Genomic DNA, 21,127 nt, shown 5'->3' with positions numbered 1-21,127 from the left:
GACTAGATTGAACAATGCAAGGAAAAATGATGTAACGGAAAATGGAATTTGTGGTTTTTTGATTAAAAGTTTCTATATATCTCGAGTTCATAACGAGGGGGACTCTTGTCCGCAGCATCCATAATACGCCCTGTTTTGAAAGGGGTAGACGCCTGACTCGACAACTTGGTCCAAACAAAACAATAACTCATATCAAGAAAGGGAGGGGAAAAAAAAAATAAAAAAGCGAAAACACAACTCTCGAGAATCACACTGACCCCTTTGAGCACAGCGCCCCCGCTCAAGTCGACTTGCGCAGAGCCTGCCCCGCGCCCAGGACATCCTCCACCATGCCCTTCCACAGATCGCGAATCATGCCCTGGCTGGTCTCGCCGCCTGCCTCGTCGACCTTGGCGGGCTCAGGCTCGTGGACGAACTTGAGCTCGACGGTGTCGAGGACGCCGCTGAGCGAGGAGAGGGGCGTGGCGGGGACGACGGCGTCGGGGTTGACGGCGACGATGGAGGAGCTGGCGATGGAGACGGGGGGATCTGCGGCCGGGGCGGGATGCGCGGTTGCGTAGCTGTCTGGGAGGAGGGGCATGCGGGGGAGGTCTGCGAATGTTGATGAGGATGAAGATGATGAGGAGAGGGAGGCGAAGCTGGGGAGGATGGCGGCGTCGAGGTGGGCGGAGGGTGTTGTTGCTGATGAGGTTGATGAGGTGGAAAAGGTCTGCATGAGAGGCTTGGGGCGGTTGGCGATGGAGGGCTGGGGGGTTGGGCGGTGGGTTGTTGTGAGGGAGCGGGTGGACTGTGGGGGAAATGAACTTGTTAGCTACTACTTGATGCTGATTGATAATAAAAGGTGTTGGTGATGGTGATAACTACATACCTCGGAGTGCTCAATGGCGGCGGTGTTGATGGTGGTGGTGGTGGTCCTCCGGTTGCGCAGCAGCTCGGCGTACTTGGGCATGAGGGCGGCGCCGGCGTTGTAAGTGGCCGCTTCGACGAGCAGCGGGTTGGCGGCGCGGGAGGCGGCGGCGGAGGAGCTCAGCGCGCGGGAGAGTTTGGCGACGGGGGCAGCGATGCGAGACATTGCGTTTGATGTTTTGTTTTGTTTTGTTTTGTTTTGTTTTGTTTTGGTTGATGAATTGCTGAGGATATAATGATGTGTGTGTGTGTGTGTGTGATGGTGATGGTGAGGATGGTTGGTTGTATTATGCGGTTGACGGAACACACACGAGACTGCTTGTATGGGATGATGGAAGAGGCGGAAGACACGGAAACGGAAAGACGAAGATAGCTTTCAAGCTTTGACAAATGCAAAAAAGAAAGATATGGCAGAGTCGAGAGCGGGAGAACTTTGCGGGAGAAAGGGCGTACGTAGGTAGATACCTAGGCTGGCTATGGGCTGTCTACTTATACGCACTGAGGCTTGCATTAGCATTTCAGTCGAGTCGGGGGAGAGGGAAAGGAGATGGGATGGCATGATCACAGCTACCGAGTACTTTGCAGTCTGTATGTACCTACTACAGTACATACTCGAGCTTAAGGTAGGTGTTAGACCTGTTACGATACAAGTTCTCTCTTACAAGGTAAGGTGCCTTACGAACACGCAAGCAACGATTCGTCTTTCTTTCTTCTTGAACCCCCCCTCCCTGATCTATTTACAGGTAGTAGTAGTAGTAGCCCCGGTTGCCTTGGGCGGTACTAGAACCCTTCGGCAGTGCTTTTAAGCGGAGCCTTGACCTTGAGAGCGCGCACAGACAAGAACTGTATGTAGTACTATGTACTGATAGGAAGTATGGAAAGAAGAACATCGATGCAAGCATGGAAAGGGCATGCATCAGCTCAACAAGTTTTGGGGGAGGGAGGGGGAAGATAGGAGCCAACTGGGGCTGGAGGGAAGAGAGAGAGAGAGAGTGTGTCGAAAGAGGGAACTGGGGGCCACTGGTTGGCTGGGGGGCTTTTTTACGAATACGGCTCCCCGTCATGCCGGGCATTTCGGTCAGTGGGCCGTTTCCGGGGGGTTTTTATCGAGCGATAGGCGGATACATGGTTGATGCGCGCAATGTGAGCGGGAGGAACAGGTAGATGCGTAACTTGGAGGTGTCCAGACAACAGATGAGATGAGATGGGGGCTAGAAGGGCCAGAGAAAAAGAGGGGATGGGAGGATTATCGGAAAGCTGTTGAGCTCGCTCGGAGACGGACAGATAAGTGGTCCAGGGGCATCGGGAAGCTCTGGGGGGGAGCTGGAGCTGGAGCTTTGCTTTGGGCACTGTGTGTTGAATCACAGATAGGTACTGAGTCTGGTGGTAGGCGGTGATTCATTCAGCTACGGGAGGACAGAATCGGGTTTTGATGTGAGGATCGATCTGAGCAGTTACTGGTGCTTCTATCACTGTGCTGAGACGGCTGCTTTGGAGATGTATGTACAGGATATGCTGCTATAGTCTAGGTAGTATGTATGCACGAGCGGAGGATCAAGTCTGAAGTCGCAATCGAACGACGACGGATGGTTTCTTCCTAGTGCTCGCATGATGGGGGGCTAGAAAAAGGAATGAGTGCTCCGTGTGAATCGGTCATGGAGGCCTGTGCAGATTCTAGACACTTTGTTTCGGTGATAAAACATCATCAGAGTACTAGTAGTAGTAGTATGTCTCTGGTGATTCAGATAAGAACAAGCTTTCTCGAGTGCTAGTAGTATCTCCATCTCTGTCAAATCTGTCCCTCCCTTCTCATATCTCGTGTCGTGCCCCTGATGCCATTCCAATCCAAGACACGACGCCACTTCGTTGGGGGCATCTAGATAGTACCTTAGTACTAATAGTAGTAGTACGAAATCATGATACCAGTAACAAGACAGCTCAGGCTACTAGTAGAACCCGACGCTCGGACCAGCCACCGGCACGTCTCCGAGATGCCGGCGTTGGGAATCTCACGGGCTCCGCAAAAGATGCTTCTTCCCATGTCTTGGCTGTCCCCGTCCATTTTGCCTGTCGCCCTGCTTTCGAGTTCTTGTCCGCTTATTAGCAGCTGTATCATTCTGCCTCGATCTCAGGGCACTTGCAAACAGTATAAGGTACTACTATGTTCATGAGGCTCATGGAGAGGGGGTGAATACTACCTGTAGAAGTCTTGTAAATAGCCGGCTGTTCACCGCCTTGTGCAGCACCGGTACGTACGAGTACACCGACAGCCGACAGGCGGGGAACAAAACCCCCCCAGATCAGGCACGATCACGCGTCTACAGTAAGGTACCTAGGGTAATAGTACCTGCAACTTGCACCTTGAATCAGAACCCTCGCCTGTTGAGTCTTGTCTCGTCGTCAACGCCCTCATCTCGCAGTCAGCAATTCCTGCCAAAAGACTATACAGCATTTGTATCGTAGACTCACTTGTACAACCACCACCAGAACGCATACGAGTACGAAATGCTTACTATGCCTAAGGTACGGTGTACCGGGGGGAAAGCAAGGCGAGAGACGGAGTCTCCGTTGGGACAAGGATCTGTGCCTTGTTGGCGCCCTGGGCCTTGTCTTGTCTCGTCGGCTTGCTGCGATCTTGACCCTACAATATTTGCATTTGTTTCTCGGAATAAACAGGCCACGTGTGACACTTTACTATCAGCCAGATATTCTCTTCTTATTTTTTTTAACTTCTGCTGCTTGTCCTCGAAAGGGAGACATTCGAACTCGATTGGGTTTTCCCTTGTCTTTTCAACAGCCTGCCGACAACGTTGGTGACAGTTCCCTCTACGGCCATCAGTCGCGCATAGAGAGACACAGTTCTAGTCGACGCGGTGACAGACCAAAGACAGCGACAATCGATGCTCTCGAGTAGGAGCAAAATGCCATGAGCACCAATCTCTCAATCTCTTTCACATTTTCCAAGTTTCAGGTCTTGGGCGTTGCTGAGAATACAGCATTGATTCACGTTCAATTTCTCGCAAGGGCGAATTGCCATGTAGCTCCTGGTTTGAGCAGCACTATCCTTTCGTCGCTGAATAAGGAAGCCTCGGAATCGAGGCGTTGACGTGGCTGAAGTTGTACTTGAAAGCAGTCAACTACCTACATAGGTAGTACCTAAGCAGTTCAAGGAAGCCCTCGGAATTGCGCTTCGATTCAGAGTTCGAAGCCACCTCGATAGACGACGCCCGTCGCTTGTTTCTCCAGAAGCTTCAGAAGGGAAAAAAAAAAAAAAAAAAAAAAAAAAACTGCAGACATCTCGTCATTCTTGCATACTACATGTTTCACAGCCATGGCCGGCTGCAGCTTCGACCATGTCGTCAAGGTACCTAGGATGTTTCCTCCAGGGCCGCGCGTTGGGCAACACTATTTTATCTGTGTCAGCGTGGGTTTCCTGGGACCTTTTCACGTTATTACCCTACGGAATCTGAAAGGGCTGCATCTGATCATACAAGCATACGCTCAGCTCTGGCATTTGGTGGGATAGTCACAGCACAATTCGGGGCAAGATGGTATATGAGGCACAGAAGACAGTCTTCACTTACAGGTACGCCGGCTCTTCACTTTGGTGTCCAGGTCATTGATGCATTTCATAAGGCGTCACTACAGCCTACCTGCATAACTCCGGAGGGCACATCTCTGACAAAATCACACTCATAACGATGCCACATGCAAGAAGTTGATCGAAGAGAACAGATGCAGCGCTGTCGTCATCTTGCCCTATAAACTAGTACTTCGTAACGCTGAATCACGGCGCCTCATTTCATCGGAGACATTGACCTACCTGGGTGCCATCCAGACCGGTGAGGATCGTGTCAAGCAACCTTCTCCCCCCCCTCGTCTCTCAGCTCTCATCCTTTCTCTTATCTCCTTCTCCAGAGTACCCTCTTCAGCCCAAGAGACAAGGACTCCACCACAAGTATTGCCTGAGCGCAGCCCATCCACCTATGCACGGAGAAGGAGGCCCGTTGCTGTTGCAGTAGCAAACAACTGACCTGGTGAGATGAGAGAAGGAAGACGCGAAGAGATAGGAAAGAGAAAGCAGAGGGCGAGACCTTCATGTATATCCATGTCAGTGCGGCTGAGAGGGCCAGTGCAGGTCCTTGTGACACACATTCACCTGTTCCTTGTCGACGCAATACCTATGCCTCATGCCTTTGATCTCAACATCAATGATGCTGCCCGTTGCTTCAATAGTCCAACTTTGAGGATCACTCCTATATCAGATGACTCAAACTCGACCCAAGCATACTTGTATGGGCTGCGGCATCAACGACATCCCAACACCTGAATCGACCGATCTCTCGGGGACGGGCCTCCTCCAAGCGGGGTGGATGAATGTCTCCTTGGCCTTCTTTCTTCTTCTTTCTTCAGTTCAGCCCAACCCTCCCTTGCATTCGGTGAAAGTCGCCACGCCCAATCACGCCGCGGTGGCTTTGGAAGCTGCAACATGCTGCTGTGCGGCTTGCGTCCGCCGTGCAGCCAAGTGTGACATGCGATGGAGCTGTCTCGAGCCAGATTTCCGCGTCCGTGATAACGTGAATGACCAATACAAGCTCGCGGACGCTTATGTACGTATGAGAGTAACGCGAGAGATAGAGATAGAGTGAGAGAGAGAGAGTGAGAGAGAGAGGGAGAGAAAGAGTAGCCATGGTATCAAATCCTGTATTTGAGCCGCAGATAACCCCACGGGAAGAGCAATGTCGAGCCTCGTTGGCACGAGTGCCAATGTGACTGGGTGGCCCGATCTGGTCCCCGGTCATGTCTCTTACCCATGGAGCCGCAGCCATCTTTCAGCCGTCACACACAAACTGCATCTTCTTTGCTTCTTCTCACCACCAGCTCTGCAGCAAAAGATGATCAAACTGCATAAGAGCGATGCAAAGAGCCCCCTGTCACTGATGTGCCATGTCTCACAACCATGATGGGTTTCTGGAGCAGAACGGTATTACTGTCCAATCATGGAATATACTACTAATATCTGCATTTTGCGTTTCTCGACTCTGGGAGTAGTATCTGTGATTTATTAAAGCAGGCCCCTATTCCAATCTGCTCATTCGAAAACATCTTGGGAATCCGTCTTATGCTTTCCTCTCTCTTCTTTCTCACTGTTTGAACAAATCAATTTCACCATGGCCAACGAATGCAGACCCAACCTCCAGGCAGACGGCTTCCGCGGCCTCCTGCTCCTCGGATCCGGAACCCAAGGAAGCGTCTACAGCTCCTTTGACGAGAAGCTACAGCACATGGTCGCCGTCAAGAAGATTGGCGCCTCTACTCCCTCGCAGCAAGAGCGCCTAAAGAAGGAAATCATCGCCCTCAGGAGCCGCACCCATGTGAGCCATGAACTCAAACATCTCCATCTCCCCTTCTTCCCATCTTATAGACCAAAGAGACTGAAACTGTTTTTTTGAATTCGCGAAGCGCCATATCACGCCTCTCCTGTACGCTCTTCTGAGGCCGCACATGACCCTCATCGTCACCCCCCTGGGGAGAGGCAACATCACCACCATCATGCCCATTCACTACGACCTCGTCGACGAAACATCCGCCTTCCATACCCTGACCGTCCAGATGCTCTCCGCCATCGACTTCCTCGAGCGAGAGGGCATCTCCCACGGCAACATCAAGCCCACCAACGTCCTCGTCGAGACAGTCACCCGCTACGGCCGCTTCTTCTTCCAGCTCGTCGATTTCGCCTACGCAGAGGGCACGTACGAGGCTCCTCCGCCGCCTTGCCAGCATGCTGCTTCTCCTACTCCGGCTGCTGTCGCCGTGTACAAGGCGCCCGAGACGTTCAGCAGGTCGTATCCGCTGGGGCCCAAGCAGGATGTGTGGTCACTCTTTGTCACGATGGCTGTTTCCTGCGGGAGGCTGTCGGAGGATGACCTCGTCCGCAAGGGGCTCGTGCTGGCGTTTCGCGACGTCGTCGAGGCCGGGGTGCATATGCCTGAGCTGGAGGGCATGGCGCAGCAGAATCCGACGCTGAGGGCGTCGGCGAGGGAGGTGATGGCTCGCTTGTGGCCCAAGAGTCTGGAGCCTGATGGCGTTGGACAGGCCGGCCGTACGCAGTTTAACGATTCCGACTCGTGCGGGTATCTCGATGGCTCGTCTACGCCTAGTCCTCGAGAGTCGCCGGCGCCAGGACTGCCTGTTCCCGAGCAGTACACACACCTGCCGCCGATCAAGAGCAGTCTGGATGACTTGCCTCCGGCTCCGATAGATGCAATGCTTCTTCAGCCACCACATTTACCCCCCGTTCCAGCCCGTACAAGACGAGCTCGGCGAGTTCCACCGCTTCAATCTCAAGGTCAACCGCTTCAATCTCAAGGTCAACCGCTTCAATCTCAAGCTCAACCACCTCAACCCCAAGTTCAACCTCAACATCAAACCCCCGAGAGCCACCCCCTTGGCCAGTGCTGTCTCGAAAGCTGCTGCAACACCCCGCGTTCGCTCCCGTCCTGGACCCCAACCTCCATCACCGCTTCCATCCTGACGCCCATCTCCGTCGCGGCCAGGCTCGCCCCCTACAAGCCCCTCAGCCCCATTGCACCAAGCTTCTTCCCCGTGTCGAGCACCCGCCCGATGCCAGCCTCGCAACAGACTTCTCTCACCGAAACCTGGAACATCTGGGGCGTTGGTGATGCTCGGAATAGGAACGGTGTCAACGACGCCAACAGGGCCAATCCCCATCATCATCACCACCACCACCATCACCATCACCACCATCCCCTCCAGACTCAGGCCAATGGCCAGTCCCATGCCGCCGATAACAATCTCGAGTTTCATCCCATGGACATGGATAGACGCTGGGAATACGTTCCCCCGTACCCTATAGCGTGTGATAGCCCGCCTGAGGAGGAGGAGGAGGAGGAGGAGGCTGAAGAGGAAGAGGAGGGGGACGAGGCCGAAGAGGGTTCGGAGATTATGTCTGAGAGCTCGAGCTCGTGGAGCGATTCGGGGCTGGGCTATGAGTCTTGAAGAAGAAAGCAAGCAAGCAAGCATAAGGAGGGCCAATCTTGTGGTCGTAGGGCTTGAAAGGGGAGACGCCGGGGGGGGGGGGGGATTACAACCACTCGTTGAGCTTATCTGGGCCACTTTTGGTATAAGTGGCGCTTCTACTACCACTTTCTCTTCTACTACCTTGTCTGGTTCTTTAACTTCTCTCTCTTTTCCTTTTCTTTTTTTAAAAAGCAGTCCTTCTTTGAAAATATAGTGCTCGTGCTCAACCGTCCATGAGTGACATGATATGCCCTTTGTCACCCTCACCTTCATCTCCTCTTGAGCCTCAGATCTCAACCACATGCAAACGCCCACAAGCCCGCATCTCCACTCACACACCCTGTCTGAGATGCTACCTTAGTTCCCTTGAGATCATCTCAGCCTAGTCTTAGTCTCCCTTTAGTCTCGGGGGTCTCTTGCTCGTTTCTCTCTTTTTAGGGCGCCTCAGTCAATGGCATCATTGACAAGTTTCTCTCCCTCTCCAAATAAGGCTACCCCACCTGTAGTATTGATAATATACCTGCTATGGCTTGCAGGATAAACCATCACCAACCTCGTTGCTTTGCGCCAACTGCAATTGCTCCCACCACGCTTCTTTGATTTTGCTCGTTTTGCTCATTCAGCGTCAATCTGACATTCCTCTTCATCTTCTTCTACTCATATCACCAAATATCCAAATCCACCATCCTGCCATGTCCGACAAGAAACGAGCCGTCGACTCAGACAAAGGCAAGTCTCTCTCCTCTCCTCTCCTCAACACCATCAAACATCGTCACGTCTAACTCCCAAACCCCCTCCCCTCCAGTCTGGACAACGCTCATCACCAACCTCGACTACCTCCCCGGCCTCCTCACCCTCAACCACTCCCTCCGCGCCGTCGGCTCCAAATACCCGCTCGTCGCCCTCTACACCGACGCCTTCCCGCCGTCCGGCCACGCCGCGCTCGCCGCCCGCGGCATCGCCTCCCAGCGCATCGACTACCTCGTGCCATCCGCCGGCAAGGACTACTCCAACGACCCGCGCTTCTACGACTGCTGGAGCAAGCTCGTGCCCTTTAGCCTGACGCAGTACGCGCGCATCGTCCAGCTCGACTCCGACATGCTCGTCCGGCGCAACATGGACGAGCTCATGGACCTCGACCTCGACCCCCCGAGTCTCGCCGCCTCCGCCTCCGCCTCTGGTGATGCCTCCTCCTCGTCCAGCAGGCGCGTCTTCGCCGCGGGCCACGCCTGCGTGTGCAACCCCCTGCGCAAGCCTCACTACCCGCGCGACTGGATCCCCGCCAACTGCGCCTTCACGTCGCAGCACGACGACCCCGAGACGGCGCAGACCGTCGCCCCGGATCCGTCCGCCGGCCCGCTCGGCTTCATGAACGGCGGCCTGCAGGTCGTCAACCCGTCCGAGGCGCTCTACGAGCAGATTGTCGCGCACATGGAGGCCGACGCGGCCAACATGGACTTTGCGGACCAGTCGCTGCTGTCGGACCTGTACCGCGGCCGCTGGGTCCCGCTGCCGTACACGTACAACGCGCTCAAGACGATGCGCTGGAAGGGCGTGCATCATCAGATCTGGAGGGACGACGAGGTCAAGAACGTGCATTACATCTTGAGCCCGAAGCCGTGGGACGAGATTGGGGAGAAGGGCGAGTGGACGGGGAGCGACGAGTCGCATAAGTGGTGGTATGATGCGAATCGCCAGAGGAAGGCTGCTGAGAGGGCGGCTGGCATTGATGATGACTTTTGAGAGGAAAAAATTTTGCAACTGAGATAAAAGAAGGATGAGAAGAAAGGAGGAGGAAGGGTTGCACATGTCGCAGACTTTGATGAAATTGATTGTATATATATAAGGTACCTTGGTCTTGGCTTTGGACAGACGACACTCCATTCTGGCTGGCTACACCTACCTATGGTTTGGCTATAATGTGCCTGAGCAGTTTGTTACATATAGAGGATGCTTTCTGTAGACAGGCAATCCATGCAATAGACAACGAGGACGTACACTACAAATACTACCTGTAGGTACCATATGAATTTACGGTAATATTGAACTCACAACTCGACGCAAGTCGCGGGGCCGTCCAGCAGAATCCATTGACAAAGCCTCGCGTGCCTCTGCATTCTATCTATCAATTTTACTTTATCGACCTTCTTCCCAAACGCCCATACCAAATCCAATGAGGAGGAGAGTTACCGAAACACCTTCACAGACAGTCATCATCTCCCGTCTTCAGCCAGATCGAACCACGTGGGTTCCCTCCGCCGGTTCCAGGACCAGCCACTGGCAGGCCAGATCCTTGTTTTCGTTGTGTTTCCTCAGAGTCGCAATAATCTCATTGGCAATGTCCTCAAAGTTGGACACGGCGAGGGCCAGGATGGTGGGGCCGGCGCCCGAGAGGCAGACGCCGAGGAATCCCGGGTGAGTCTTTGGTGACATGGACTCGACAATCTGGCACAGGCCGGGGATCAGAGTCTGGCGGTAGGGCTGGTGGACTCTGTCCTGCATGGCCAGGTTGATGAGCTCCGGGTCGGGAGGCGATTGGCCGAGAGCAACGGGCAGCAGGGCTATCCGCTGCAGGTTGAAAACCTAAGGGACAGAGTCAGCATTTGACAACAAGTGATGTTGTACGCCGGAATACCTACCACGTCGGTGCGCTGGTAGTGTGGCGGCAGGACAGCTCGGGCGTCGTGCGTGGGAACAACAAAGTCGGGGATGATGGCAACGGCCTTGATCTCCTTGTTCCAGGGAAACTTGATGTGGTGGCCGATGCCGTGGGGAGGCTCCGGGGGCCGCTTGCCGGTGTCGACGCCTCCTGCGGGCGCGGGTAGGACTTCGCTGAGGGGGATCTCGACTCGGGAGGCATCCTCGGGCTTCAATGGCATCAGATAGGTGCCGACGAAGCCGCCAAAGAGGGCGGCGCCGACATTGTCAGGGTGTCTCTCTGTGGGAGAACACGTATTGTGAGCGCGCATAAACATTTGAAAGATATCGGGAGCCTGCAGCAGCTTATAATAAGGGGACACACACCAATCATCAAGCAATAGTCAAACAGCCGGTCCTGGTCCAAGTGGTGCAGCCCGCCAACCTCCTTGCCCAGCATCACTCCCGCCACGACGGCCGCTCCAGAGCTTCCCAGCCCCCTGCCCAGCGGAATCGGGTTCTTGATGTGGACGTGCGTCTCGACGGGGAAGCTGCGCTGGTCGTGGCATCGCAGGACGTAGAGCGCGACGCGGGTGATGAGGTTGGTCTGCGGGTCGAGGCTGATGTCGCCCGAGTCCTCGCCCTGGCCCTCGTACGTGACCCTGCAGTTGAGCGGGTGCTCGGACGTGGGCTTGGAGCGGTCGATGGTGACGTGCAGCTCGAGGTAGACGGAGAGCGCGAGGCCGATGACATCGAAGCCGGGGCCAATGTTGGCGCTGGAGCAGGGCGTCTTGATCACGAAGGACTCCATCGTGTTGGTGGCGGGTGGTGTAGAGGAGAGGTGCTTTCGTCTCGACTGCTTCTCAATAATCGTTGGGGGGAAAAAGAGACGATGGACGATGGACGATGGACGACAGAGACGGCGGTTTCGAGAGTTGTTGCTCGCCAATGGATGTTGAATTGGCTGGTCGACCTGAGGCCCTGGCTGGCTTGTTGAATGTGTGAAAGAAAACGAAACTGGTCATGGCGCCACGATTTGGGACCGATAACCGGAGCTGCGAGCGTTGATGCGTCGATAGCGGGGCTTATCAGAGGGCGACCCCTCTATTATTATCGCCAGTCGATCGTCTTCAGCTTCATGACAGCTACTAGGTAGTAAATGGAACCTTGAACAGGAGATCTATGAGAAGGCGGGGGGCTAGAAATACTCGATGTGATAGAAAATCAGGGATTGAAGGATAAAAATCGAAGCTTGATTGTAGACCATGAAATGATAATCTCTCAGCTATTGAAGGGGTCATCTTGCCAACCTGTCAGCAGGCAGCTTTACATGCATCTGTTTATATAGACGCAAGCTTCAATTCAGCCATTTCAACCTACAAGCTGGACTCGAACATGCGTCAGATCAGCACTACAGATATATAGGGTTGGATCTTTTGTCGTGTCTTCTTGGCCATTGCTGTTATAACTCTGATCATTAGTCACACTACACTTCAGTATGTGGTCCTGGAAGCTCATATATGGCGTAGTGCTTATTGATGCTATCCGCATAATCAGCCCTAGAATAGAATACCTGGCCGTTGAGATGTCTTACGCTGAAGATGCTCATCTACTTAAGACTCTTGGAGAGAATCTTGCACAACGAATGCACAGATTCTGTCGCTGCTCCCCTAAGAGAAGACCGACAGAATCAATCGCACTCTCCTGCCGCCCATCATGGCTTCTCTACAGCCCGAAGCTCTCTTCTCCCCCGTCCTCCATTCCGAGCGTCTTACCCTGACCCTCTTTGACATGGAGAACAAGGACGACATGGACTTTGTCGTCATGATGTTCAACCAGGAAATGCCTCCCGGCTCGGCCCCCTCAGGCGGCGACTGGACCGCCCAAGACATCCGCCGCCTCACCTGGTCCATCATGCCCAAGCCATCCGACACCCACGGCCGCCTCTCGAAAGACGCCGGCATCTACATTGTGCGTATAGGCAGTGACCCCAACGGACCGCGCATCGGCGTGCTGAACCTCTGTCGCCGCACGCCCGCTGTCCCGCTGGATCTGGGCTACATGCTGAGACCAGAGTATCGCAACCAGCGCTACGGCACCGAGGCGGTGGGGAGGGTCCTCAAGTACTTTACGGACGAGTTTGGCATCAAGGAGATTTGCATCGTGACCAACGAAGCAAACGTCCCGTCGGTGAAGATGGCGCGGAGGCTGGGCTTGGTCGATGGCGGCTGGGTTACGATGAACGGGAACAGGTTTGTTGTGCTTGTGTTGCCTGGGATGAAGAAGTTGGAGGGACAAGAGTTTCCGTTTTGGGGAGATGGCGAGGAGCCTCAGGTTTGAAAGACGGCGACAACCCTAGAGTTGGAGAAGACTGGAAGTCTTTGGAATAGAGATGGACAGCATATGATGGGCAAGACGGTGCACTGCTGCTCCATGGAATTGGCCAATGATAGCAACCTCTCAAGCTGAACCTCTTTGGGCTCTGTATATGGGCGACGATAGACATTCCCAGACGTCTATGATGGCAGTGTGACCATGGAATGAGTTGTATACGAGGTTCTCTGCACTCTCCAGATGATTCCATGGTACACCATCGAATCGGTGATGCATCCAACGCGTCGGCGATGCACTTCGTATTCTCGGGCCCCATCGAGGTCAATGCCGGCTCCTACATCGTGCATCACCGGTCCGTGGAGCCTAAACACCGCATCATGGCGGTGTTGGGACATCCCCTGGAAAGACACGGAAGCCGGCGTCCAACAAGGCGACGTCCCGTGAAAGACTTGGCATGTGTATTAGATGACAATGTCTGCCCTACCTAATCATGTCTTCGTTGTTGGGAAATATTGGTAGGACATACGAGGGAGGCTGTTGTGCGTGCGGCCGCCTTATAACGGCAAGAGGAAAGACAGGGGGAGGTCGATTCTTCGTACGACAATTGTCTTGGAAGAGATACAAATTCCCCGGGGAATTATTACATCCCGATGCAGCAGGCAAAGGTGCTTCCGACCCGAATGCCTGTTATGCAAAGTCATGCCCACTGCCTTACCTGTGCATACATTGCGTCTTTCCCCCTCTTGGCTCTTGTTACATATTATCAAGCTTCAACAATTGCAAATCAGGCTACAAAGGTTCTTGGCACGATCTGAATTACTTACAACATCCCGTCAGCCGCTAGAGAAAACGATCGCCATAAGCCGGCAAAAAAAAAAAAAAAAAAAAAAAAAAAAAAAAAAAGACTCGTACTTTTTGTGCCGGGGGTCCAGGTAGTATGTGTGTAGACTTCTCGGGTCGAAATCGTCGGCCGCAGCGGCCGTTGTCGGGACATTTCTGACGTTACTACATACTCCGCTGCGGCTGACCTCGATGGCTGCTGGAAGGTGGATGATGATTGATTCCTGTTGGGCACTCGAGTGGAATTGCCTGGTGTTTGCGTTGTCCGTTTGTCGTTTTTGGGGGAGGAGGAGGATTGTTTTGCTCGTATATGCTGGTATACGCCATCACGGGGCGTGTAAGCCAGAATGTCTCGGCTGCGCACATGCGCTTCCAAGCATGGGGACTCTGGGATGGAGCAGTAGAAGAGACATTTTTACAATGGCTGCGACAGCGTACTAGAGTCTTTTCTGCTCGAATCCCTTTCCAGGGGCTGTTGAAAGAGTCTTCTTGGTACATACAAGCAACTCTAGGCAATCACGGCTCTGGAGCAATCAACCGCAGCAAACCATGAGAAGGCAGTGTGATTGCAAAGCAAACATAGAGCCCCAAGGATACATACCCAGAATAATAGATAAAAATTCCCGTCACATATGCATTGCCCCAAGTTGTGAGATCTGGCATCCCTACATGCCGCTTATGATCCATCGAGTCGCAGTTACGCAGCTTTCTCACAGGATCTGAAGATTACAACTCGAAGAGGCAGAGTCCGGATAGAGGAACAAAATCAAAAGCGTATTCTCTTCCTCCTCCTTCAAACTGAGCCCCTCGTTGGGCTTCACCTACAGGACATACATACAATGTACATACATACACGCAGCAAGTCAGCCCGAATGCAGCCCGTATGTACCGCCAGCCCGCCCATTTCTCGTACACGCCGCATCACCTGGCCGGCAGCACTGCGTCATCAACATGTTCAATACGAGCCGGATCGGCAATTGCTGGCACTAAATCGCGGCTTTGTGGCGATTGGGGGGAGTGCGTCCAGGGTCCCGCGTCTGGGGAAAAGCCAGGTTGAACTGGGCTGGGTGTGTGTGTGTGAGCCGAGGGGGAAAATGACCCGATGGTCCGGGAGGAGAAGTTGGGGGGTCTTTTCTCTTGGTTCTACCAGTTTCTGTTGCTGGTGTTGGTGAGTTCATGAAGATTTTGAGGAGGGGCTTGGATAGTAGGTAAACTGTATGGTTGATTTTGTTTGTTCGAATGACAATTGAGTTAAAGAAGGTTGTTTATGCTTCGTATGCTGATGAGTAGAAGAAGTAAGGTAGGCTAACAGCGAAAGGATGGGACGCTGTGTGCAGCCATTGTTCATGCAACAAGCAGCAAATACGAGCTCCATTGACGGATGTTCTAGCTCATTGATCCATCATGATTGGACAGCTTGTAACAAGATACTATTAATAAAGTAGACTTGCCGGCACTCGTACGTCGATCATCAGGCTTTGCACAAAAGGGTCGACGTTCCATCATCCCTCCGCATGCTCCGAAGAGTGAGAATGGCAACACCAAAACCGGACTCGAGAGGCCCGGGGCTCGTACAGGTGACTTGTGTCACCGCGAGGAAGTGGCCCGTGCCGGGGTACCTGTACCACGTACCGAAGCGGCGGGAGGTTGTTTGTCTTACTTCAAGTCGGTATTAGGTCGTTTGTTCTGCTGTTACATGAAGCTGAATGAAGAATCACAATCGCCAGTTATCGTGACCATGAAAGCTGTATGAGTTGTTTGAAGAGTACTTTGCACATCGTGTCTATCCTACCTCGATGCTTAAAAACAATGTCAATGCTGGTGCCCATCTCAGTGGTTTGCTGGACCAAGTGGAGAGAAAGAGAGAGAGAGAGCAGGGATGAGCTGTCCCAGGTCGCTAGCTGTGGACCGACCAGCCATCGCCATCAGATGATCGGACACGAGCAGCAGAGCCTGGAAGCTCGCCTGAGCCTTGTCTGCAATGACGAGTCAGTTGCATCTGCTCCCCTGTTGCTTTGTTGTTTAGTCTCCAGGTTCCATCCTTTCTTTTTGCTTCCCGGTCTAAGCCCTCTTTCTGGTACTGCAGTTATGGGCTGTCCATGTATGTACCTGGTAGGTAGGTAGGTAGGTATTGTACAAGCATGCAGGTATCCATACGAGAAGGAGAGACTTGGCGATGGCTGGATGCTACGATGCATCGGGAAGGGGGGATGGTTAGAAGGCGAAGAATCTCACGAGGCTCGATGAGGGAAAGCTGGAGGCGGTCATGGATGCGGTTGTGGTTGCTTCGTGTAAGTATAAAGAGAGGGCTTGACCTCGTCTCGAGAAGAAAGCCTTTGTTCTACATCATCCACTGCCGTTCTCAACTCTACTACACTCCCAAACATCAGCTCACTCTTCGGTCTTCAGCCTCATCGCTTGTTTTCCAACATTCACTTCCAAAGTCGACTTACGTTGATCACAACATCTCCATTCCATAACCGCCAAGATGCAACTGTCCAACCTCTTCAAGCTCGCCTTCTTCGCTGCCGCCGCCACGGCTGATACGGGTACGAAGACTCTCCACCATCTCCTCATTCCATCTCATCACTAACATGCCATCTCTCTCTCCACAGTCTCCTACGACACCGGCTACGACGACGGCTCTCGTTCCCTGACAGCCGTCTCCTGCTCCGACGGCCCCAACGGCCTCATCACCCGCTACCACTGGCAGACGCAGGGCCAGATCCCCAAGTTCCCCTACATCGGAGGCGCCGCCGCCGTCGGGGGCTGGAACTCGGCCGCCTGCGGCACCTGCTGGAAGCTCTCGTACAGCGGCCACACCATCTACGTCCTGGCCATTGACCACGCCGCCGCCGGCTTCAACATTGCGCTCGACGCCATGAACGCCCTGACGGGTGGCCAGGCTGTGCAGCTGGGACGCGTGGATGCTACGGCGACCCAGGTTGCGGTCAGCAACTGCGGTCTCTAAGTCTGTGCGGCTTCTACGCTTTCTTTTCTTTTCTGTTGTTAAGAAGCCATACTCTTTAGTTGGCTGTTGCATTGCATTGTCGGCGGGATTTGCATTGGGCTTGGGCTTTGCTTTCACTTTCCTTTTTATAGTGTTTTGAAGATGGGAGGAGAATTACACGATGGTGATGGAGATGGAGATGCATGGAATGTTTAACGAGCATGAGGTATGAAGAACAGACGACCTATACGGCAGATATTATGAAATACACAGCACCCTCACCGGGTATCATTAGCCTTTGACGAAAGCTTGTGACTTGTTGATATGTTGAGAAGCGGACGAGGCGGAATGATTCTAAGTAAGCTGATCGACGTGGATGCATAACCATGGGGGTCATGGTGTGCTTGGCTTCGTATCAACAAGTCGACTGGTCCTCTTGCATCGAATGTACTTTTGGGTTGCAATTGATGTCATCGCAGTCTTTGAAGCTGCTTCAGCATGCTGCAATATGCCATCGTAAACATCGTACCTTATGCTTGAATAACCCCCCTCCCTCCCTACATCTTCCATCTCTCTTCATCCCGGCTTCCGCCCTGTGACCACATGAAACGGCGTGTAGCCATGCTGACTCGCATCCATCAGATCCCTCCTCACATCCACCAGATACACCTCCACCTCCTCGAGCGTCCACCCAAGACCCCTCGTAAAGGGCCTCACGGCGACGCCGTACAGCGCGTCGAGCATCATGCTCCGGTTGTACAGCCCAATCATCTTCATCTTGGGGTCCCGCGGCCACACGCCGATGGGCACCTTGAAGGGCGTCTCGGCGACGTCGACGAAGCCGGCGTCGAGGACCTTTTGCCTGTTGTGCCGCATGGCGAGGAGGTCGACGCTGAACTTTTCGAGGGCGCGGACCATGGTCTGGAAGAAGTCCTGGAGCTTGTTGTCTGCGCGGACGGTGCCGTCGTCGCACTTTACTTGGAACTGGAGGTCTTGGAGCTCGATCCAGCCGCCTGGCTTTAGGGCTCTAAAAGGGGGGAGAGGGGGAAAACTTGGATTTTAACAAAAGCACCTTTTCTCTTGAGGCGGTATCTGTTGTGCCTGTACTGGGGGGGGCGAAGGGGGGGACTCACTTGTAAGCCCGCGACAACAGCGCCGGCCAGTCGCGGATCGAAGAGGTCATGTGTCGGATATGAATGTAGTCGAGCGAGTTGGGCGGAATCACCCAGTCCGCCTCGGCATCGTCCACCATGAAGCGGACGTTGGGCGGCACCCACTGAGGCTGGATCGGACTGAGGTCGATGCCCGTGATTTCTGCGCCAGGATACTCGTCTCCCACTGTTTGATATACCCAAACATCAGTTGATGCACACATTCCCCATGAGCTTCCCCTTCCGCGCCATATATATCATTTTGATATCCAGCTCAATGACTTCTTCATAGTCAAGTCGACTCACTATCAATGGCCCAGATGCCCGTCCCCGTCCCAACATCCAATATCCGCTGCGGACTGTCCAGCGGCGCATAGTGCAGCTTGCCATCGCACAGGTGCACCACCATGGCATGCTTCATGTCCTCCCTCTCCTGCTCGAGGTCGTCGTTGGGGAACTGGTACCGGCCCTCCTGGAAGCGGTGGTACCGCCGGTTGTTCTCAAACTCGTAGTCGCGCACGCTGCTGCACACCGACGTCGACGTCCGCGACGCCAGGTCCGACTCGTAGCCGGCGTCGTCGCTGCTGCTGCTGCTGCTGCTGGCTGCAGCCTCGTCGTCCGCCTCTATGGCTGCCGGCTCTGCGTCGTCGAGCGGTGCGCCTGCGCGAGGCTCCTTGGCTGCGGCTTCGCCGGCCTTGTCCATTGTGTTGATTGCCTTTTCTGCGTTAGACATTTGTCTAAGAGATAGCTGGAGAAGCAGAGATGGGATGACGCAGGCGGTGATGCGGCGAAACTGCTCGCTCGCTCGCTCGTTCGTTCACTGTAACTCTGTCAGGATCCGGCAAAATGAAGAGGATTTCGCCGAAGGACCTGCAGCGTCAGTTCTCCAATTAGTCAGTATCATTTACATACACGGTTAGTTGTGTGTTGGTCAGGGTCGCAATACCGGCATCTTTTCCCAAAGGAGCGCCTTTGTTGAAGAAGCGTTGGAGCAGGGGATCCGGCCGCTGAAGATTACGGGTCGGCATTAAGAGTGTGTGTTGGCTTCATCATCAGGCTTGTATTGCTGAATTGAATCCATGGGAATGGCTTTGTGGAGAGGCAATCAAGTCAATTGAAGGCAACTAAGAAGGATATCAGACCATGTAAATGGAACACGAGGCTTTCTCTTCTCCAGAACAAGCCGGACCGTCAGACTCCATCTTGGCTCCGTGTCTTCCTCAGAGCTACTAATGTTCCCCCCCTTGTCCACTTTGCCGGCTCGGGCCGCTGATTCTCGAGTCATTTGCAGTCGATCGTCAGATGGAGATGTTCATCAACAAGCTTGGCTCTACTTCTCCTCCGACGGCTTCTCGCCCGATGGCCCTTCTTCACTGGACTGCTCACACTTCTGCTTGCTGCCCATAAACGTCGCCAGCCCTCCTGCTCCGGCCATGGTGACTCCGGCAGCCTGAGTAGCGCCCGTCAGCACCGCAGCTCCGTATCCCCCCATGGCGGCGCTCTGCACCGTCGCGAAGAGGCCGCCGGCGCCAACGCTTCCGATGCCCGCCTGGATGCCTGCCGCCACAGAGGCTAGGAAAATATATAGTGAGCCAGGGAATCGAAGTCCATAGTAGGAGAGAGAGAGAGACTTACATGCGGCTATTCCGGCGGGAGTGAAGCCTGCCGCTCCAGCGACGCCCATGAGAGGCGCGGTCACAACCACGGGAGCAGCGACAACCAAGGCGCCAGCTCCGGCGGCTGCGATTCCTGCAGCCATCAGGGGATTCTCCCAAGCAGCGTCTTTGAGCTTTTGATTACTACAGTCAGGCATGATCTCAATTTGAGGAGTAACGCGGACACTCACTCGTCGGGCGCCACCCATGAAGCCGTTGTGGGAACCTTCTTCGTCCGTCTTGCCGCTCTGAGGACCATCGTCGCAGGAGCATCTGCATGTGCATTTCTCTCCCATGGTATCAGCGCCCGGAAAGGCAGTGCTCGCCTTGCAAGTGTCTTGTTTTTCGCCAGTCATTGTGATTTCGACGTGCGAGCAGTCGTCTTGACCTGCGGTTGCGTTGTCGGTGCTGCCCAGCTGCTTCATCGTGGCTTGGGCTTCGTATCCAGTCGCAAGGTACTGCGCATAGGGAGCCTTCTGTCAGTTCTCTCACGCGTGCAACGAAGCATGTATGGATGTCCTCACTCGAAGGTGGCTGATTCCTGCAGCGCCAGCTTGGACACTGCTCTGGGCATCCTCGAGGACCCGATGAATGCCAGCCGCGTTGACATGCTTGGAGATCTCGAGCTGGGCGCTTGCCAGGCCATCTCGAACCTGGGCGAGAAATGACATGTTTTCTCCTTCTTTCTTGCTTTCGAAGTATAGCCGTCTAGGCGACAACGACGGTATCGCAACTCAGTAAGAGCAGTTTACTGCCGGGTTGTCGTGCTCAAAACTCATGAGATGCAGCTGTTTGAGGATTACGAAACAGAGATGGGAAATTTCAAAGTTTTGGGCACCTTGACTTGGCCTTGGCTCTCTGCCATGCACTGCTTCAGCTTGGGCTGCTCTGACCGGGCGGCCTACCATGTGGCCCAGTCACGAAGCCCAACCCAGCACGCAGCCTTGTATCGGTCCAGTGAATCATAAGGTACCCGTACATGTATGCAAGGGACTATCACGAGTCAGAGCCGTTTTATACAGGCAGCGGCTAGCCAGGTAAAACCAGCTTGAAAATCCCAGTCAGCCCATCTACCTCTACCACAGCTCATACATATACTTACATAGATACTGACAAAGGGCAACTGTAAACTCTCTTCTTCTATAGAAGACTAGCTAAAGAGAAAGAGAAAGGAAAATAAATAAACAGCTATAAATATATCACAGGCCTAAGGCCTATAGTATTATAAGGTAGTCTTAAGTTATTAAAGTAAGGACTACTTAATATATCCCCCTTAAAACTAATATACTATAATACTATTATAATATCTTAGGAAATTAATAGCATCTTACTAATTATAAAATATAGGCTATTTTACTATATATAAAAAATATAAAATAAATTTAAAAAATAGCTACTATTCTTTTAATTAAGAAGAAATAGTATTAATAAAAGTAAGTAAATTAAATTAAGGTTTTTTAGTTATTAAAGTTTAAAAGTTACTTTTATTTACTAAAGTATAAGGCTTCTTTAATTAAAATAAAAATAAATTACTAAAATAAAAATAAAATTATAACTATAGCTAATATAATAATAAAAGCTTACTATTTAGCTTTTAAGTAGCTTTTTATTTA

General features: G+C 53.2%; 8 protein-coding genes across 8 annotated transcripts; 4 read left to right on the top strand and 4 right to left on the bottom strand.

Moving 5' to 3' along the window:
- Nucleotides 1-280: 280 nt before the first annotated feature.
- TRIREDRAFT_124293 (uncharacterized protein) lies at nucleotides 281-1,320 on the bottom strand (the record flags this gene model as incomplete). The annotated part of the gene is made up of 2 exons (XM_006969936.1): nucleotides 869-1,320; nucleotides 281-787 (listed from the first exon to the last, which is right to left on the bottom strand). The coding sequence occupies exons 1-2, from the start codon at nucleotides 1,070-1,072 to the stop codon at nucleotides 281-283; spliced, it is 711 nt and encodes a 236-aa protein (XP_006969998.1). The 5' UTR covers nucleotides 1,073-1,320.
- A 4,757-nt stretch (nucleotides 1,321-6,077) lies between these two features.
- On the top strand, nucleotides 6,078-7,926 carry TRIREDRAFT_112669 (uncharacterized protein; the record flags this gene model as incomplete). Its single annotated transcript, XM_006969941.1, has 2 exons — nucleotides 6,078-6,281; nucleotides 6,370-7,926. The coding sequence occupies 2 exons, from the start codon at nucleotides 6,078-6,080 to the stop codon at nucleotides 7,924-7,926; spliced, it is 1,761 nt and encodes a 586-aa protein (XP_006970003.1).
- Nucleotides 7,927-8,742: 816 nt separating this feature from the next.
- On the top strand, nucleotides 8,743-9,690 carry TRIREDRAFT_71117 (glycosyltransferase family 8; the record flags this gene model as incomplete). The annotated part of the gene is made up of 1 exon (XM_006969940.1): nucleotides 8,743-9,690. A coding segment is annotated over one exon (948 nt), but the record flags the coding sequence as incomplete, so codon positions are not given.
- Nucleotides 9,691-9,967: 277 nt separating this feature from the next.
- On the bottom strand, nucleotides 9,968-11,395 carry TRIREDRAFT_82667 (homoserine kinase; the record flags this gene model as incomplete). The annotated part of the gene is made up of 3 exons (XM_006969935.1): nucleotides 9,968-10,530; nucleotides 10,587-10,885; nucleotides 10,972-11,395. The coding sequence occupies 3 exons, from the start codon at nucleotides 11,393-11,395 to the stop codon at nucleotides 10,174-10,176; spliced, it is 1,080 nt and encodes a 359-aa protein (XP_006969997.1). The 3' UTR covers nucleotides 9,968-10,173.
- Nucleotides 11,396-12,300: 905 nt separating this feature from the next.
- On the top strand, nucleotides 12,301-12,924 carry TRIREDRAFT_112665 (uncharacterized protein; the record flags this gene model as incomplete). The annotated part of the gene is made up of 1 exon (XM_006969939.1): nucleotides 12,301-12,924. One exon carries the CDS (start codon nucleotides 12,301-12,303, stop codon nucleotides 12,922-12,924), a length of 624 nt encoding a protein of 207 aa, XP_006970001.1.
- A 3,273-nt stretch (nucleotides 12,925-16,197) lies between these two features.
- TRIREDRAFT_82662 (uncharacterized protein) lies at nucleotides 16,198-17,003 on the top strand. The gene is made up of 2 exons (XM_006969938.1): nucleotides 16,198-16,307; nucleotides 16,374-17,003. Exons 1-2 carry the CDS (start codon nucleotides 16,247-16,249, stop codon nucleotides 16,727-16,729), a joined length of 417 nt encoding a protein of 138 aa, XP_006970000.1. The 5' UTR covers nucleotides 16,198-16,246; the 3' UTR covers nucleotides 16,730-17,003.
- Nucleotides 17,004-17,284: 281 nt separating this feature from the next.
- Nucleotides 17,285-18,562, bottom strand: TRIREDRAFT_6108 (uncharacterized protein; the record flags this gene model as incomplete). Its single annotated transcript, XM_006969934.1, has 3 exons — nucleotides 17,285-17,735; nucleotides 17,842-18,046; nucleotides 18,166-18,562. 3 exons carry the CDS (start codon nucleotides 18,560-18,562, stop codon nucleotides 17,285-17,287), a joined length of 1,053 nt encoding a protein of 350 aa, XP_006969996.1.
- Nucleotides 18,563-19,189: 627 nt separating this feature from the next.
- Nucleotides 19,190-19,618, bottom strand: TRIREDRAFT_71123 (uncharacterized protein; the record flags this gene model as incomplete). The annotated part of the gene is made up of 2 exons (XM_006969933.1): nucleotides 19,190-19,431; nucleotides 19,495-19,618. The coding sequence occupies 2 exons, from the start codon at nucleotides 19,616-19,618 to the stop codon at nucleotides 19,190-19,192; spliced, it is 366 nt and encodes a 121-aa protein (XP_006969995.1).
- Between the last annotated feature and the right edge of the window lie 1,509 nt (nucleotides 19,619-21,127).

The sequence above is a fragment of the Trichoderma reesei genome (genome assembly GCF_000167675.1).
Source record: "Trichoderma reesei QM6a unplaced genomic scaffold TRIREscaffold_54, whole genome shotgun sequence".
In the NCBI taxonomy this organism is placed as follows: Eukaryota; Fungi; Ascomycota; class Sordariomycetes; order Hypocreales; family Hypocreaceae; genus Trichoderma; species Trichoderma reesei.
This window is presented reverse-complemented; position numbering and strand designations above follow the sequence as displayed.

Excerpts from the sequence above, each read along its gene's own strand:
- TRIREDRAFT_82662 (XM_006969938.1), top strand. The coding sequence starts at position 16,247 with ATGCAACTGTCCAACCTCTTCAAGCTCGCCTTCTTCGCTGCCGCCGCC. Across the intron at positions 16,308-16,373 it reads CGCCGCCACGGCTGATACGG|TCTCCTACGACACCGGCTAC; the intron begins GTACGAAGACTC and ends CTCTCTCCACAG.